The sequence below is a fragment of the Schistosoma mansoni genome, chromosome 4 (genome assembly GCF_000237925.1).
Source record: "Schistosoma mansoni strain Puerto Rico chromosome 4, complete genome".
Classification (NCBI taxonomy): Eukaryota; Metazoa; Platyhelminthes; class Trematoda; order Strigeidida; family Schistosomatidae; genus Schistosoma; species Schistosoma mansoni.
Genome location: NC_031498.1, coordinates 10,641,062 through 10,662,319, shown reverse-complemented (window position 1 = coordinate 10,662,319; position 21,258 = coordinate 10,641,062). Strand labels below are relative to the sequence as shown.

Genomic DNA, 21,258 nt, shown 5'->3' with positions numbered 1-21,258 from the left:
ACAAACATTTAGGGCAAACAACTTGGCATTTGACTATATAGTAGTTCATTGAGATGCAAGATAGGCACCAGTCTCGAACGCCTATAAAATTGTTTGCATTGGAAAGTCATTTCAAATGTTGCCAATCGCATAATTATTTAAGCAAATGCCTGACTTATTGGAGGTTACTAATCAAACGAAAGTAAAACCTATAGTTAAGCTATGTACCTTATTCATTATTTAAACCCTAACAGCAACTGGTTAGCTTGGTGATCTCGTCTGCTAACCTCCGTTCGATTGTCAGAATCTGATGATTAACATTATCCAAGATATTGTACACAAAAGATTCACGTTGAACCCATATTTAAATAGATGGATATTGAAACGCGACCTACTTCATTTTTTGGACATTGAATACGATGTTAAGTATACGACCTTAGGTGTTAGAAACTTGAATCCATTACTTTATACTGCGCATGTTCATTTAGACTATAGCTTCGTTATGATGAAAATTCCCCATAACAAACAGATGCGCCCACCTGATCTGTGGGAATGATTTTTGGAGTCTTGACAGTTTTCGCTATTATTTCCTTCACTAAAACCAGTAAGTTATTTTTGTTCTTTTACTGCTGTATTATTGTTACGATTTATAGCATAAGTAGGAGAGTGGGTTTATCGCACTCCGAAAATAGTTCACGGGCTCTTATAGACTTTTTTCTGATACTTGTGTACTTAAAGTGTAGTGTCAAGTTTATTTCGTCAGTTTTTCTCTTGTCCAAGTTTACTGTTTAATGTCTTGCTCGCCCATAGCGTACAAACTCAAATAGCCTTCAGTTATTTTGACGCTTTCCACTTGATGGACTATGATCATACGTTAGTTGGAATGCAGACCAACTGAATAGTCGTTCAGCAAAAACATACAACTAATTAGAATCAATGTACTTTGCAAAATCTTGTTTAGAACTCAAAAATATTTGGTTGACTGCTGTTTGGTGTACTGACTTGAGCTAACTATTTTGCCATCGTAAGTAGTTGAAGATGTTGTAGCACTGTGGTTTTTGAAGCAATAGATGACCTTATCACTATTTTTACGAACGTTTAATGGAGATAGCACATTTATGACGTGTTTTGACTCTGCATGGAATAAAATTACGCAATCTTTCGCGTATACTAGTCCAGTTGAGTAACTCGTGTTGGCCGTAGTTTTTGACTGATTGATTGATCTATTAAGACGGCTAAGATTATATATTATCAACTACTTTGTGTGAGTTCAAAAACTTTGATAAACATAAGTGAGTATTTAGCGCCCTTCGAAAAAGAGGTTTTGTTTAACCTACTTAACAAGAATAAGAAACCTTGGCAGTTCTGTTCTGGTTAACCAACATCTGAAACTTTAACTAGGTTGATTTTTAGACTTGTTTGGGAGCTTCGTATTCTACGGTTATTTTAAGTAGACCTTTATCTTAAATCTATTCTATTTTATGTATAATTTGCATACCGGTAGCATCATGACTTGGTATGGTAAACGCGTAATCAACGAGCGCATGTTTTGTATTCGGCGAGAGTTTAGGTAGGCAGTTTTCATCGATTCGGTATTCAATATGAAATATTAGGAAGTGTATTTCGAGTTGCTTCCATCGGTTTATTCTCAGACGAATACCTATCTTTTTCTTTCGTGTCCAGGCTCCGAAACCAATCTCTTTGTGGTTTTCTACCCGACTTAAAAATCAATCCAAGGTTTTACTATAGACATGCAGTTTTGTTACGGAACCACGAGACGGGACTTAATGTCTAGAAATATTTACAGAATACAAACTCATTGAGGAATGAGTTTGTTAATTTTAGAAAATAACTTTTGCCCCATTATGTGGATTCTGAACTGGTTTATTACTAAGCTCAGTGGCTTATGTGTACTGCAAAAGCTTTTGTTCAGTGTAGTGGGACAGATCCATAAATAAGGAAACAGTTTTATCTTTAATTCCATCTGAGTGTCTAAACATGAGTATAATTTTAATTATACTGTCTTGTATTTACCTGTATGTAGTCCAAAACCAAAGATGTCAATAAGATCAAGATTGTTTAGCTGCCGTTATATTCGTAAGGTGTGAACTAAAAGCAGTTTCAATTTTTACTGTTAGTTTGAAGAAGTGTGTTTCGGTATTAGGTCATCTGTGAATGATCAATAGTAATACAATTAGCATAATATTACTAATAGACTACCCTTAACACAGAAGGAAGCTTAATTTCAATGCAATAATCAAGTAAACTAGTTTATTGTAAAGAGATCGCTCACACTTTGTGCCCAAGATAAGTACAAAGAAACATTTATCGTTTGATGGCGAATTTGGTGTATTGACGTATTAATAGAATTGACTGAAAATGTTTCGACTGTTTGTCCGGTAATTTCGTTCAACATCTTTGTCGTTTTATCGTTTTTTGTAACTATCATTAGACGATATGACGAACAAATCTCACCTAAGCACTGAATTAGTCTTGCTGTGAATGTTGTTACCACTTCCTACTTGCTATTAGGCTGCTAATTTGTGAAATTTGCAAATTTGAGCAAATGTGGTGTTTTCGATGAAGCATTTGAGGTTTGATTAGCCTTTCGATAATCACTTTCCTTTGGTTGGGGTTTGATCGTCAATTTTGTTTTTGATATTTTAAACTAAGCTACAATTTTCCACTCACTGAAGGTTTAATTATTTTAAAATGTCCTCATTCTTCTGTCTTTAGACTGTTGTTCATTTGCGCGTATTTTCCTTGATCTTCTATGATACTATAATGTTTTCGTCATTGTTTGCCATCCTTATGGGTTGAAGTTTATTTGGTTTTATGTTTTTCTGATCATTTTCCCCATTTAACTTTCTTTGATATTTTTTGTTAGATATTTTATAAATAATTTCATAAGAAAATAATGCTTGTTATATCGAGCATATGAACTCATACATACATTTTTGTCTCACGTATCTTGCATTCAGGCTGTTTTGAATGTTTACAGTTTTATTGTTCATTTTTCTTTGCATTTATTGCAAACGATAACTAAACATTTTATTGAAAACTTTCAAGTTTACATTTTGTTAGCTGGTTTACTTATAATCTCACAGATAAGTTGATTGTTTTTTGATTCATTTGTCTGTTTTCTGTGTATTACCAATAATCTTTCACTTAGTTTTCTTAAGATAATCATGTTTTAAAAATGACTGGAAGGACAAACACTTTTGCAACTTGTATCTTCGTTAGCATGTTCGTTTTGTTAGCCGTGAATTGAGACAAAATGTAGATCGTATCACTGTTATTATGTAGGACAGAGCCTAAAAGTTTTAGACAAAGATAATCTTTATGTAATGCGACAAGTTTTGATTGCCATTTACTTTATTTCAAACTGTATTGTTTTTTATGGTAGGTAGGTAGAAGTAGATCGAATTTATAAAAGGAGAGGCAAGCTTAACAATCAATTTAAATATATTTCAATCAAAGTAGATCTGCATCCATTCTAGCTTATCCTTGAATTGCTGTATAACTAATGTATGTTTTAAATTGTGAATATGTGTAATGTAATCAGATACTGTACGTAATTTTTATAATTTAATCCCTAGTTTAGTGTGAGCTCATTTAATTTCTTTTAGTGATTTGTGAAACCCCTCTTTTTCGTTTTTTACTTGCACGTTCATCTTTAAGAACTGCAATGCACAAGAGTCAAAATAAATTTATGTTTTTTTGTAACGGATTCCTGAACTTTGCACAAGTCAACTGTATTTCTGATTGATTTTTGTTTTCAATAAAAGTGAACAATGGCAAGTAGAAAACACTCATTATATCTCTTCCTAGTTTCTTGTTTACCTTACTTCAATTGTTCAAGTTGACCAAATATATGTGAGGTAGAATTAAATGACGGGTCAAACGCCTACCGACTGATTTTAGCTTGCCAGCTAGTAACAGATTTTACAAGTACATTTATTTGGTCACTTGTATTTAACCTGATCAAACGGCCAAAATTGATTCGGTGTGAAAATCGGTAATTATTATACTGCAAATGTGTATTCACACGGTAAGTTATTAATCGGTTGATTTCATATTATAGTTGGCCAGCTTACATAAATCTGAATGTTAATCTAACTACAAGCGACCCACTAAAAATTAGCTTAATAAAATATCAGTCTGGTTTATTCTTTTGATCGAACAAATTTATACCAGCAGTCTTTATGTATTAAATACGCATCGTCAAATTTGAAGTTTTCAGCACCATCCATAGGTCGCTTAAGCATCCTAAGAGACAAAAGTTACGACGTGTTGTGTCAAGCCCATTTGAGAAGACTACAGTGACGTATGTAGCACTTTGCCAACCTCTAAACAATATACTATAATTTCATCTTAACACACACATTAATAAATTTGATTTTCTCATAAATTGAAATCGCTAATACTGATTATAAGTAAGCTGGTTTATTTATATCACATAATCAATGGTAATTACACATCGAGCATGCGAAATAACAAAAAGATACATTAGGAACATTATTGAACTTTAGCTTAATTGTGATTGATCCAGACAATTAAATTTTACTTGATTCTTATTACTTCTCAAATAATTCACTATTTCTCTCATATAAAAATCCATGTAAATGCTGTGGAAAGATAAGAACGGATATAAATTTATTTTATTTTTGATCATAAAAATTTATTTGTAAGTGTTTCTATCAATATTTCAAATACCTTAAGGTACATCAGGAAGCTGTTCAGATACAATGTTTTTCAGTGATGTTTAAACACTTGATTCACCGTCCACTTATAAACCAAAAATATGCTTTACAGACTACTACTTGAAATCTGACTGTTTGATTGATCATAAATTCATGCATACTTACTTAATATGTTTATCAGTTCCCACCCATATATAGTTGGATAACAGGAAACGTTTGAATGATGGATGAGAGATTGTACAGAAAATTACTGGTAAACCTAACATGAAAACACTGCCCACAATAACAAATACTAATTATCGGTGAATTAAAGAAAGAAATATCATTTGGGAAAATAATCGTAACATGGTTGTTTCATATAAAATGACATTTTAGGATCATAAGCTGTACAATATACAACTGTCAGAAATGTTGTTAAATAATTTTGTGTATCTAAGGCTAAAATCAATCGAAGAGGTGTACGCATCGGAAAAGCAATACAATTATTTGGTATGTACGTTTGCTGTATTTATTAATGATCGTAAAATAACGGTGGTTTGAAGAAAACTGATTGTTTAGTTTATCTAAAACCCCACCTCTGGAATTACGAAATATGAAATGATGTATAATTCAAAACAATGAGTAATCAGTATGATATGTATCTATCTGACTGATTAGTTTAAATTCAGGTTAATAAAAGAAATAGTTATCATTTAAAAATAAAAAAAGATAATTGCAGGAATAGTTTTAAATAATTCCATTATTCAAGACCAGATAGGAATCCTGATGGTATAAATTTGACTATACTCGTTATTATCTGATATTTTTTGTAAATGATATTTCTATACATTGTCTGACTTTAATTTACATAAAAAGGGAAATCATTTTAATGACCGGTGAAAATCAGGAAGAAATAGGACAACTGTTCCTTCTATTAAATAATTTTACAACATAATGCATCAACGATACAGAGTAGAATTGGATCTAGAACCTCTTGAAGTTAGCAACAAGAGCTTCAATTTAAAGCATCTGGGATAGATCTCAAATGGTTCATACTTCCAACTGCATTCGGTTAGCGATTCGCCAATGGATTATTACATGTCTACAAGTAGAATGGTATTCTCAGGTCACAATCTCTCATTAGAACTTCTGAGACTCATTTACAAGTCGGTAACTAATAGACATAATTTTAAATAGAGGTTTTATCACATCAAATAACACTTAGGATAGCGTATTTATTTTAAATCGTATATTATGTCAGTACACATATGCTGTATTTATCTCGACTGCAAAAGTTGAAACATGAGACGATCAAACTATTTAAGTGAGTGCTTTTGCGAACCGCTTCGAAATGTTTGGACAAAATACTTCCTCATCTACCCAAAAATTGGATACTAATTTTGTTGTAAACGGTGAGTTTACTCAAATTCATGCAAAACTACATGTTGCGATTTCAAATAAACTTTCACTGAACAGTGATAACCAGAGACAAGTCAAACGGAAACTATTTTTAAGAACATTTTTGAAAATTAAATCTTTGATTTATAACTTTAATAAATTATCTCAGGTCTTTGTGACATATGATGTTGAAATATTTGAGTCAGCATGTTTAAAGCAAATGGGCTGATTAACTTAGATCACAAAAAGAACTCATAATCGATCAATACATCCGAAAAGGAAAGTGGAGAAATTCTAATAGTAAGGAAATTAAATGATTTAGCTAGCAAACAGATCCTAAATGCCTCGACAAAACATTTATGTAAGACGTAGTTCATCTTCCCTTTTGTTAGAAATGAATGCGTTAGCACGTCCACTCCTTTTGTCGAGTGTGAATCATAAACTGACCTGTGCATATGAAGGTCAATATAGTCTATTTACCAAGTTGTCACTAAAGCATGAAAAATTCTTGTATTGACAAATTTGTTTTTGTACTTCTACTTTGATAGTGAAATGAAGTTCAACGTGTAACGTTCGCAATAGATAATTCTAAAACACGTTTAATATCAGTTGACTAAAATCATAGTTAATTACGTTTCTCTGTAGAATGTTTAATGCATATACAGTTGACAAGAGGTGTTACAACAATGTGGTATTTTCATTTTGTAACCTAAGCAGGAAATTTCGCAATGATAACTGACTATTCAAATAGGTCATTTCAATGATTTGACAGTGTCATTTCACAATGAATCATTCATGTTTATTTCATATGCTGCTTATTTAACATGCCAAAATGAACTTTTGGATTATTTTTGTTGACGTTGTAAAAATCTTCACATATTTTCCTATTTCTTATAATCCCTATACTATAAGTATACCTTTGAAATGATACCATATGCTGACAAAATAGTTTAAAACAAACAATAAATAAGTAGCAGGAATAAAAACAGTTGACTACGTTTGTACCTGCAGTCATTTTTACATTGAATCATGATTGATCCGAATGTACTTTGAAGTTATTAGACCTATAATTGTTTTGCTTTTTTAAGTATTTTGTTGTTAACTTTATTTGACAGTCAAAACTCACATTCAGTGACTTCTTCAATCCTCTAAGCAATGTTAACAGAAGTATTTTCGAAATCAGTCGATTTAAAACGGTTCTTTGAATGAATTCACAGTTATTTGCAAAATAAACAACTTCATGATAGGGGATTTTCTTCTAATTCATGTTTACATTATCTTTTTTTAAGTGAGAAATTAATTTAATGAATAGCATAAAAGGTCTTGGAAATGCTAAACCCTGATCTTTAATAAATGTTATGCCAAATTAAATAGCTGTCGACAAATATAATAGAAGCACATACATCAAAAAGGTTACTTGGTTTTCGACGCTATCGTTACAGATATGTTTAATAAAATATTGGAGTATCAAACACGTAATTCACTGACATTTTACTCGTCCTTCTAAACGTTAAGTGTAAAAGTGAGGAAACTTCACAGATGTTAGTTTCATTTAGACCAGAATGAAAAACTGTTGTCAGCTTTTCAAACAAAATCAAGTACGGAATACCTATTTCTCCAGATGACGAGTGAAAGTTGCCTTGATGAACCTAGAAACGTTTATCTCATTATTTCAGTCTGATCTAAAATAATGTATTATTCAAATGCCGTCTATCTATTATGCTATGTTAATTTACTTTATTGCAAGCTATATGATGATATTCACAGTGCTAGACATTTGGGCTATTGATTATGAAGTCAATGTAATATTATCTATTAGCAACTCTTGGAAAGGCACAAAGAGATCATTTCTTAATTGAACTAGTTTAAGCGGATACATTATGTATTTGTCATCCATACTGACTTATCTTTTTAATATTATCTAAAATTATAAATGAAGCATAATTTTGATGTTACCTAGTCTATGTCACATGATTAGCGGGGTAATTAGTAGTAGTCGTCAATAACAAAGCACAAAACACATAAATATCGTAAATAACACAAAAGAATTACAAGCGGTAAGAAGTGATTGGGTATTTCTATGTTAAATATATGTGAACACATGCTAAATCCAAGTTATATATGCCGATATTCAATAGTTACACATGTTATGGGTCATACTTATTAAACTTACTACAGGAAGTATATACCATGTGTATATAAAAAATATAAATAAGTCTATCCCCAGTAAGGATAATGCAAGAATTATTATTTTAGTTTTTTAAAATAAGTCAAACATATTATTCAAATTTAGTTATATTATTTTGAAGGGTATTTCATCCAAATTCCTTTCCCCTGAAAAATACACCTTGAAACAAAAACAAACTTTAATCATAAGTTGTGGTTCGTTGGTTTTTCTGTGAATCTAGAAACATTATAATATCAGTGTAAGATAAACGTGTTTTGCTTCAAATCTTGAAAAAATAGAAAAACAAAAGTTAATTATACGGTTTACTCACCGTTGTATATATTTCTTAATTGTTGTACTGCTGTACTTTTATGGATAAAAATTTTTTTTGAAAATAAGAAATAAATGGTTGATTAAATAGAAAATAAGACCGTAGTCATTCTAAACAATTCTTTGATTGAAACGTTCAACAAATATGCCAGTATAACTGACTTAAATAAAAAATATTCGAAGATAAGTACACTTTTACTAAAATGGATTAAATACTACTTTAGTGAACGAGAACACAAAGTTACAAAAAATCCTGGTAAAATGTGAGAACCATACAGTAAATACTTCATTTGCAAAATGTCAATCAATAGTCTCGAAGTTAACTGTTCCCTCTGAAAATATCAATCAGTCGTCTCAGACTTCTTTGTTCTTTTGTTTCCACATCAATCATTCTTCGTTCTTGTTCTCTTTTCTTTCATCTCCTTAACCTTTTGCCTCCAGGCATTTCACTTTTGAGTGATGATACATACAACTTGTATCTGTCGACATCAGTAGCACAAACTACATTAATATTCCATTGGCTTAAATTGCGTTCGTTGTAAGTGCGAGTAGCTTTTTATCTAATGTAGTACAATTTTATATCATATTAGTTGGCACTTAGGAAGATGTTTTTTAACAAGTATAAAAATATCTTAAATTGTCAATATCTTCGGATCAGCTTTTAAAAGAAGAACAACAATAAAAAACTGAATGTTTTTCGAGACCATTGGTCAAATAATCTTTAAATTATAACCACATTATTGGTTTTTTTCTATAGAACAATGCTAATTCATGAGATATCGATGAGGTCGTTAAATTTGTTAGGAATATATTTAGTTGTATGAAACAACTGTATCCACTTTTGACCTTTCTTTTAACGTGAATGAAAAGTTTGATACATATCCAAAGAGATTTGGTGTTGGGTTTATTTTATTTTTTTAATTTATTCTATTTATCATCAGCTTTATTCAATATTATATTTTTGGTACAATATAGAATTCTCACTACAAATTATTTCAGTGAGTTTCCGTTTCTTATTTCTTGATCGATATCGACAATAAATATTGAGTTATCGTCAGTTAGATATGAACATTACAGAAGTTGACATCTGAATGATATACATTCTTTTCAATGCATATTGCCAACCATCACAATGTCTCCAACTGTACATTTTTGTAACTTGTACAGTCAGGAGTCGCAAACTTTTTATAAATGCACCTGAATAGGTTATGCAATTGATTGATATAGTGATCTGTTAAAACAAACATGGAAACAGATAACTTGTTGAAATATCTAGATGGCAGGAACAGGTAGCCTGTTAATGTGTGGTGACGACGAAATATATTCAGTTGAAAATATAAATACTGTTGATAAAATTATGTGCAATTTACGTTTCTTGGTAAATACGAAGTAAGTGATTCCATATTTCAATATTTGTCACGTGTATAGACATTAAGAAACGATTCCACATTAGGAATTCATTGTATCAATTAATTTTGCTAGTGTTGACAATTTCAGTTACTTCAAATATTTAAAATATTTTTTAGGGAGAATGAATGCTTTGTGGCATGATGGTTCTTGGGATCCTTCTTGGGATACATGGTGGCACTATAAAGAAGGCGTAATGGGAGGTATGGATTAATTTGTCTCAATCGATTTTCTGTGTTCCATATATAAATTTGAATGAATATCTGAACATCTTTTATAGCATAATCTTTATAAACTGTGTGTAGAAAATGAATTGATATATATATATATATATAAAATACTAAATTCTCAGTATTATAATTAATATGGCGTATAAGTTTAAAATATTTGGGTTCATTCACTTCTAGGTCCGAGTCACTGGGGACAGACAGCTTTCATGGCTATTGCCAGTGACGTTTGGCCAGCTTGTTATCAAGGGAAAATGCAATCTCCAATCAGTATCTCCACGAAACATTTACTATATGATCCTAATTTGGTACCACTGAAAATTTCAGGTTCAGATAAGCAAGTAAGTGTCAGCCTAATTGTTTACACCACAGTAAATTCCTCAATATTTCGTTCTATACGAAGTGTCAGTTCGACTAGATGAAAACTAAACAACTGAATTTGGCACTATTTTAAGACACTGAAATAAAAGTTGACTTTATGGTCCAGTAGAAGTGTTAAATTTACAAAATCTAACGAGAAACGTGTTTCTAAGCAAATATTCGACTGTAAAATCTTTCATGATTAGGTCGATATAATATAAAAGTTAGGATAATGGGCAATAAATTTCTGAACATACTGACAAAACTTTTGAATATTTTAAGAGAACGTTTTAAGCATGAACTGGCTAGTTTCTGGAGTGTTTATTGGTTTATAAAATTAACTTATTTTATATTCATAAACGAACATATTTGTTAAAAAGTAAATCAATTCATGTAGATGGGTGCATGTACGTAAAAAGACATATAGATAATGACTGATACTTCATTGTGAAAAATCCCTATGAGATCCAAGAATTTGAAAACAAGGATTCCTACTTAAAACATCTTCAAAAGAAGAGAGAATCCACTTGAAGACTACGAAGTCTGAACGTTCTATAAGTTGTAATAACTGCATGAATCTTGATTGGTTTGCATTATACACAGTTGAGAAACGTCTCTGTCTGTGTAATTGTGTAATTGTTATTCAAGTTGTTTATTTCCAACTTACATTTTTCGGAACATTTCATGTTGTACACTGAAGATCTAAAAAAATTTGCTAGTGTAAAATTGCATGTTATTTAATCCTTAGTAAGTTTAGTTTAGTTCAATCAAAAGTAGAGCAGGGTGAATGGTGATATATTACATTTCGATTTTATTAACGCTTATGTACTTTTTTATTAGATTGATGTGGAGGTTGTGAATACAGGACAAGATTTACAGGTGAAAATCCTCGATTCAACAGCATCAGTTGTATTCAGTGAAGGACCATTAGTATATAACTATAAATTCTTTGGAGCTTTAATCAAATTTGGCTCAAGATCAGACCGTGGTTCAGATCACCGAATTGATGGTATTGCTTTTCCAGCTGAGGTATTTGTCTACTGTTGAATTAAAAATATTTTGTATTACATCTCAAATTTATCTTTTGAAATGGCTGGTAGTTCTATCCATCACTTTATAGATGAAAAGCCGGTAATAACAAAATATATTGTATTATGTAAAGTTAGTTTGTTTAGACATTGTGTTCGCTTAAACCGTTAAAATAAAAATAATAGTGCTTTATTCAACCACACTGTGTCATTGTTCATTCAACAAGACAAAACACTGATATTGTGAGTGGACTCATACTCAATATGAACCTGGTTTAATATCTGATTATAACCGACATATTCACTAACTCTTATATCATATGCGGTTAGCTTTCCGACTGCTTAGCTAAGACCGTGTTTGATTACATGTAGTTACATGATTTGGTTTTTGTCATAACATCTTAAATAATTAAACGATATTAACTAAATTATGCTTATACTGGTATTACGCACTTCTTCTTTTGCATATTTATTTCACAGCTACAACTGTATGCATTCAATTTTATTTTATACCAAAACTTTTCTAACGCACTTTCAAAACCCAATGGCTTAGCTGTATTGTCCGTTCTTTTTAAAGTAAGTTTATTTTGTTAATTTTCGTTACCAAAAAAATTCACATTATGCCGATAATTAAAATAAAAGAGATTTACTAATGGATATAAACTAAATAAAAAAAGATACATAAATTGCCATCTTGAGAAAGTAAAACTCTTTATTATTGTTACATTGATTTAAGAAACAAAAGTTGTATAAGTTTGAATGCATTTCTGACAAGATATATGTATATCGAAATAAATATTGTTCCTAATTATGTAAGCAAATGGACATGTTATCAAATGTAGTAAAGATTATAAATATTTAGTGTTGTCTGTGAATATATTGGAATGTGAAGGTTAATAGCAAGCTGTATAATCTGTCAACAAATTAGCAGCGATGGCTCAGTGATTAAGGCTTTTGACCTTCAATCAACAAATTGAAAGATCAAACAACTCTTCAACTATTTCGGTTTGAATAACCGCATGGTATTGATAGTAATGATATTTAAAATGTGGCTCCAATTCAAGTATATGAATGTCTATTCAGTAGATGATATTAGAAAAAATCGGCAGAATGAGGGACCTGAGATACTTATACTTCTTCCTCACGATATCTGATGGGATAGACCAAAAATTCAATGTTGTTAAATTGACTTAAAACAATAATATATATGTATATGGTATGGTCAGTAGGACGATAGATTAATGTAGTCTATTTAAATAATCCTTATTTCAATACTTACGATTGAAGGATAGACTTGATATCTGGTCGTTTTTAATATATAAGTAAGCTGAATGCTTATTAAATCTGGTTTAAAATTTATGACATCTATAATTTTATTTGTATTAATTATTAATCATTAATATTCAGTAGAATATATATATATATATATATATATATGTATATATATATATATATGTATCAGAAGTGGAATGTCGGCAAAAAGAACATTGAATATAACAGAAGACGAAGGGAAACAAAGAGTAACTGGAGTATTGACAGAACTGAAGGAATGAAGAAGTATTTGAAGAATAACTAAAAGAATGTGTGCGAATGATGTACTAAATGTATGGTTTTCATATTTTACGAAGGCACTGTGTAATCTTTCATAAGACAAAAAACTAATCAACCGCACCTACATATTCGTCCATTGTATATATATGTCTGAACAAGTGTTCTCAATAAAATGAGCCATATGGTTCACAAATTGTCATAAATTTTTAATTTCAACCTAAGAAATGACTGGGTTAAATTGATTGAATCTCCACATAATGCTAGTAAGAAAACTATTTCTTGAACAAAGTTGACCAGCCCAATAAATAGAAGTTAACTGTATCTAAATTACTGATTAAATTAGTTTCAATTAATTTATTTCTGTAATCTTTCAGATTGGTGATCAATCATCAGCTGATTTGGAAGCATTACTATCTACGGCAGAGCAGGTTCAATTAAAAGGTATACTTTAGTTCAACTCTTTTGATAAAAGTTAGCAAGGAGACTAAAACACACTTTGAAACAATAAAAAAATGTCAAAGTAGATCACCCTATGAAATTGAACAAACCGTATGGATCTATTATCTTGATCCATAATAATGTCCCTTTGCCGATAAAATGGATTATAGACACAAATGCGCTTAGTCCTAACAAGTATAATAAATACTGTTTCCGTCAAGGTGTTGAAGTTTGTTTGTACCAGTTTTATGCTCGTCAATTTGTGAATGATGTTGGATGAATTATAAATTTTGCTAATCGTCTCAGTTACCTATCTGATGAGACAATATTATTATTTGATATCATTTCGTTCAAAATTATCCTGTCATACAGAATACCACTACTTAACATAAACAGACATTGACAACCCACAACCGAATTCGTAAATAATATGCATTAGCTACAAAATAAAAATGTTCTCTATAAGCACCTTACTAATAACGATTACCATTACTGAAGAATGAATTGATAATTAAGTAGATAACTTTACTTTTCTCAGTTCGAAGAAATGTCATTATCATAATCTGAAGAGTATTACGAATGAAGATGAAAATTAATAGGCGGTATTTGCATAAAAAATGTAACTTTTATTATGTACTACATGTTATCCTATATATAGTAGATAGGATGGCTAGAAAACAGTTTCATATTTCTGTGTGTTGCCAAGATTTGATTTTGTAGATATATTCATTGTCTAATTGTTTTGATTATTTTTGATTGTAATAATAAACAAATGTTCTTTAAAGGGCAATCTAAAAGGCTTCATGGTTTGTTGTTGGATGCTGTTTTGCCATCTACTATGCAATATATAACTTACCAAGGCTCTTTACCATTTCCTGCCTGTTATGAGACTGCAACATGGATTTTGCTTAATCAACCGATTGTAATTACAGAAACTCAGGTAAGACAACATATAGTCACAATTCATAAACCGTTTTTAATCACTTCAAATATGAAAAATTTGTGTTGAATAAGTTATTCTACCAACTAAGCGTATAACCAAACCGTAAATATAAGTTTTCTATACAGAATAAATATATTTAAATTAAATACTGATCTCATTTAAGCTGTTATTGAAAACGTGGATGCACTAGATGTCCGTTTTATTATAGTAAGAGACTTCTCAGCAGTGTACATCAACGATCCTGCAAATGGCAATCGGGCTCTGGACTACCATCTTGTATGTAATTATATAGGACATAAACTTTCATAATAAATACTGACGAACCTAAATTATGGAAATAATCCGCAATCGTTGACCAACTAGTTATTATTAGGAGAATGCCAGTTTCTTGCGTTGCTACTGTATGTGAGAAAAATTGATATTTTTCTCACAAAAGCACACCCTAAGATTACTCAGTCGCATGAATTAAAATTCAGAGAATCTTCCATTCTGATTTATCGTAAGTTCTTAAGTCTATTGCATATATAAATAAAAACACTGTTTATTATTAAATAAATTACCACTGATTCCATCTTATTTAGAAATCTTTAAATATTAAAAAATAAAGCCACATTTAAGCTAGAAACATTTAACACGATATTTCTTACATTTACTTGAAATAATTGGAAATTTTCTTCTAATGGTGCTATCCAGCCCCATTGCTTTATAAGGATTCGCGTTAGGTCTGAAGATGTTTAGCTGTTCGCTGTACGTCATTTGTCATATAAACGCAATGTATTAACTTACCTGCTTACACTGGTTATCCCTTGTAGCATTTAGGCTGCCGACCAGAGATCTCCAACCAATGCTGTCCTAGGCTTTCCTTCCTAGTTAATAACAAGTATTATCCATTCTCTTGACGTCTGGGTGTGATTTTCTGGGGCAATATGTTCTTTGGTCTCCTCCTTTCTCTCTACCCTGAGTGATTCAAAGTTAGGGCCTGGCTCGTGATGCAGTTTGGTGATTTCTACAATGTGTTTCCTATCCATCTTATGTGTCTCTTCCTTATTTTCTCTTTAACTGAGAGTTGGTTTGGTCTCTGCCGTAATATACCGTTGTGATGTTATCCAGTCAACGAATATGGAGTATTTTCCTTTACACACTATTTATAAATACTCGTATCCTTTTGATTCTGTTTGAGGTAGTTTACCAAGTTTCGGCTCCGTTCAATGGAACTAACTTGGCGTTTTCATTGAAAATTCTGATATCCTCACCCGATCCCCCACTTTTATGGATGATAATGGACAAGTAATAATGCTCGCAACTCTTCCATACCTTCACCATTGTGTTCCATTAGGTTGGCGCTCACCGCGTTGTATTCCAGTATCTCGCTTTCTTGTTTGCAAATGATGATAACTACTGACGTAGAGGCTGCTGCTTCATTAACTATTTTCACCTGCGTTTGCTGCTGAGTATGGGATAGAAGAGATAGACGATCTGCAAAGATCAAACCGTCTAAGTGTACTCAGGGTCTTCACTGTATCCCATGCTTCTCTGAGATGTAGTGTTCTTCATAATCCAGTATATTATCAGAAGAAAGAGGAGAGGCGCTCTGACGGCTTCGAAATGCTCGATGAAGGCTCCAGAAGTTTGAAAACAACCAAAAAGATTCCATCCAATGAGAACACATTAGAGTCTTCTAAAATATCAGCGTCTTATGCTACGGTTGGACAACAGCATAACTTGCCTCTATACCGACTGGCTGAATTATAATGGTGTAACAGCCAATACTTATAATTATAAATACCCTGGTTTTTCTGAACATTTCTAACTCCTACCCTGCCCTGCTTCTTTCGTCTTCTGGTTTGAGACTGTGGGATTCTACAATTTCGACTACCGTTAGTTACATATCGTATTCTGTCGTAATCAAGTAGAGGATGTAACAGAGGCGACAGCAGACAGCCTTATCTGACACTGAAATTCAATTGGAATGAATCGGTGAACTGCTCTCCATGCATGGCTTCACAGTGTAGAACTTCGTAAAAATTCTGCATGGAGCTGACGATCTTCTGAATTATACCACAGTATCGAAGGTGATATCATAGGATTCTCCTATAAACGCAGTCAAATACCTTTTCATAGTCAAGGAAGTTGATGCATATTGACGAGTTCCATTCAATTGATTCTTCAACAATGATTCGTAGTTTCGCTATCTGGCCTGTGCACGATCGATCCTTACGGAATCCGGTTCGTTGATCGCGAAGTTCGGTGTCTACAGAATATTTTATCCGGTTCAGCAACACTCTGTTAAAAACTCTCCCTAATGCCGACAGTAGTGTGGTACCATTTTAGTCCTCGTATCTCCTCAGATCTTGATGAAATAATTTTTGCAGTCTGTTGGTATGTGTTCTCCCTTCAAAATCCTTTTGAAGAGATTTAACAGAAGCTATTAGATATTGTTAACGAATAATCTCATAAAATACAGATATTGAAAACCAAACAATTAATTAGTAGGGATTATTCTAATTACAAATTTGCTCAGAGTAATTAATGTGTACATTGTTCAGCATGTACAAATTCAGCCAGATACTACATTTAGACTAGATAGTTATCCCTGTAATTACTCCGGATGTTTAAAATGCTTTATCTTATAGATATAGTTAGTCTGTACGAAATTATTAGGCGCTTATTATTTTTTATGCCGAATTTCCTGGGAAATGTACTTGTGCACTTGAATACTGCATCATTCAAATAAAAGACTGAATGTGTTTTCCACTTATTATTACTCATCAAAAACATACATAAATTCAGCTTGCATACCGCCATGAAAATAGTTTAAAAAGGGGAACCAATATCCTAGAATAATTCAAGCGAACGAAATCACATGCTAACAATCAGTGGGTATTTTGTTACTGGAATCAATTGTATAAAACTAATCAGAACCTAAAAAACATGAATAACTTACCAACCGATCTGATTTAGAAATGTGACATTTCGCAGTGACATATTTAAACTTCTTAATGCTTTTGCTTAGTAACTATGGTCAACGAAACTATATTCAAAAGGAGATCTATAATGTTATTATTGCCTCTTAAATATAATATGTCTAAAGAAATAATGAGTATTTGTTTCTATCTTATCACACTAATATCTTAGCTAAAATCTCTTCGCCAACTTCGAATAGCGCCATTTCGAGGATCAGGCAGCATGGCTGATAATTATCGAACCATTCAAAAATTGAATAATCGATCAGTTCGAACAAACATTGATTTTAAAAAAAGTGTAAGTATGCTTGTTTGTTATATTAAATTATAACTAATCAATCCATGGAATGTCTGTGATTACATACGAAAAATTTTGATTTACTCTATTCGTTCAGTTTTATAAACAAATAATGATTATTTAACATTGTTGATAATTGTCATAAACTTGACAGATTCATATGCACTTCTAGTGAATTTTCATATGTCAATGGTCTTTTACAAGTCTTTATTTTATAAGAATGAAGTGCTATATATATATATATATATATATATATATATATATATAACTGCAACAAATAGGAGGTAAGGTATTAACAAACTATAAAAATATCAGGTACTGACTAACTTGAAATTACTATAAATAATAATTTCACTCTTAGCTAATCAGCTTAATACGTTTCAGAAATCATCACAATCAAAAAATTAAATGGAAAACACGAGGAAGTATTACTATAAGGTTCTAATGAGATAACTTTCGTGCTAATACAAAACGACCTACAAAAAAGCCATCCATTCAAAAATGTATTACAAACATAAAATAATTGCACTTTTTATCAACAACAATAGTTTCAAATTTTCAAGGAACTAGTATGGAGAAACAGCATTTAACACATAGGTCGTTGCGTAAAATTTGTTGAGATTTGTAACTGCTAAATATACAAGGTCAAAGTTTTTATTTTGAATATAACAATACTGTATCAACTGTGTCAACTTACCTTGTTTAAGGGTGAATTATACGAAATACAGGCGATTAAATTGGAACAACCCAAATACGTCATCGTATTCATTTAGATCGCTGTAAAAAACCAAACTACACTCAAAATAAGTAACTTGAAACGTTTACTGTTATTTGTAATCCATCTAAATTGAAAATAGTAGCGAGCGTGTTGTTGACTTTAAGAACAATATGATGATAGGTGTATCAAAATTATTCTCTATTTATATGAAATTTTGATTTTACGTTGGATATACGTTTAGAATGGATTGTTTTGTTTCTTCATGGTGTAATATCTCGAAAGTCATTTTTGCATAACGATTTACATCATTTATATTTTGATTTATTTTATAAAGCAACCTTATTGTTCAATGCAAGCTCAGAGAACCTATTTTGGTAAGATAATATTTATGAGTTACACTGAATAATATTTTGTTTTCTATATACTTGATATAAGTAATTATAAAAAACACTAATTTGTTATTTATAGAACTCGTTACTTACGTATTCATTAAACCGAAAACAAACAGTTTTGAAATTGACAAAAAATAAAATTATCAGAAGGGGGTTTTGTGGAGATTTTAGTAATTTTATACAGTTGAGATCATGAGTTGGCTCAATGGTCTATCGGTTAAATGCTCGCGCACGAGACTGATATATCCTGGGTTCGAATCTTGCGAGGCGGGATCGTGGATGCGCACTACCGAGGAGTCCCACAATGAGACGAAACGGCCATCCAGTGCTTCCAGGTTTTCCATGGTGGTCTAACTTCAATTGACTCATGATCTCAACTATAGGGAATAAAACCTTTAGAATTTGAAAAATTCCCGTATTATGATATAGAACAACTATATATATATATATATATATATATATATATATATATATATATATATATATAACAACAGCAAAAGTGAGTGTTATGCGTTTTTTAAAGTTATCACCAACGTATGTCATACAGTACATATATTTCGATGTTGTAAAGCTAAGAATAGTTAAAGCATTCACTTCTCCAAGGAAAACAAGAAAGAGTATTGATAACATACAGTTAAAGATCAAATTAACTATCACTATTACTTCCTAATACTTAGTTCGTTGTGGTTATAATTATATTGTGAGCTTTCTGAGAAAAAAATATGTATGTTGATTTATATCTTTTATGGATATTTTTTGGAAATACATTCTTCTCTAAAACGCAATTCAATGAAAATTCTTATTTCATTCCTCTTTTATACATGCATTAATACACCATCCTGAAACTGTTGGAATTTGATTTGAATCTTTGTGATTATAATGATTATTCGGTGATCAGCAGCAGCATCATTACCATAATTCAACATTCCAAACCTTTTTTCTTAATTATTCTTATTTTTACATATATATATCTATATCTAAAGAAGTGATTTACATTTGATCATTTATATAGGTATTCAAATAAACTGTTAATAATATACCTTTATAAACTAAGTTTATTTCAATATGTAATTAATTATACAGTTATCAGATAGCTTTTTTATACCCATGATCTTTTAAATCTACCTCATTATCAGGTATTTGGAACGATATAAAGAAATATTTTGTTGTAATGAAGTATGTACTAAACAGTTATATTTGGTTGTATGCTTTGTCTAATGTATTTAACCATCACTGATCTCACTGTACACAAGTTCTTTTAAAGATTTCTGTGTATAATTATATAGATATTTTCCTTATGTATGACTGGATATTATTGCATGTATATATTTATTATTGTACATTAGAAAATATCCTTGCCCAATATTATTTACAACATCTGTCTTTTGATCTTTTTCAACCATTCATGTTCACATGTAATTAAGAGGAGAAAATATATATTTCACAATGCTTACGACAGTATCCATCCAGTAACTAAATTACACTATATAAGTAAATGAAAATATGATGTAATCTGAATAATGTTCCATAATTAAAATTAACAAAGACTAGTAAACAAAGATTCTTGCGTAATAAATAATAAAATTCATGATATTTACGTAACTGTTACTATCTAGATCACAGTAACATCATAATTAAAGCTCATTGCTTTATTAAAATGAGATTGTGTATGACATCCAACGCTAATGTGCAAGGAAAGTGAAACGAATCAGCGTAAATCTGTAAAAGAAACATAGTAAACGATGATTATATAGTATAGTTAAAGTAGTTTATTATCTTTACTTGATTACGTGTAGCCACGTTGACATTTTACTAACCGGGAAAATGTGTCAATCGAAAATCTAGAAGTTAAAGCATCGCTTAATGAGTCGACTTTTCAAATCACACAAGACTGAAACCCAAGTGTCGAATATCTGCATAGAAAGTTTATTCGGATAAAAGAAGAGAAAATTCCAAAAATACTTTATAATTCAACGTTTTTATTTCCTTAAACCTTCACGGCTTAATAAATAGTATGAGAAATGATTAACTGTGACACTAATGACTGGCAAACGTAGAAGGTCATATCTCAGAAGGGGACAAGAATCACAACGATCCGACCATCCGTTCAAAAGTTTCGAAAAATCACTTTTTTCTGAGTGAAACTTGTTTCGTTCGATAGAGCATGCAGTGCTGCACAAAATAAAACAAGAATCACAACGATCCGACCATCCGTTCAAAAGTTTCGAAAAATCACTTTTTTCTGAGTGAAACTTGTTTCGTTCGATAGAGCATGCAGTGCTGCACAAAATAAAACAAGAATCACAACGATCCGACCATCCGTTCAAAAGTTTCGAAAAATCACTTTTTTCTGAGTGAAACTTGTTTCGTTCGATAA

General features: G+C 31.2%; 1 protein-coding gene across 1 annotated transcript; it reads left to right on the top strand.

The window, feature by feature from the left end:
• Nucleotides 1-531: 531 nt before the first annotated feature.
• On the top strand, nt 532-19,551 carry Smp_159710 (carbonic anhydrase-related; the record flags this gene model as incomplete). The annotated part of the gene is made up of 9 exons (XM_018796796.1): nt 532-583; nt 10,083-10,166; nt 10,371-10,531; nt 11,391-11,579; nt 12,059-12,154; nt 13,504-13,570; nt 14,353-14,507; nt 17,646-17,771; nt 19,453-19,551. The coding sequence occupies 9 exons, from the start codon at nt 532-534 to the stop codon at nt 19,549-19,551; spliced, it is 1,029 nt and encodes a 342-aa protein (XP_018651903.1).
• Nucleotides 19,552-21,258: the final 1,707 nt, after the last annotated feature.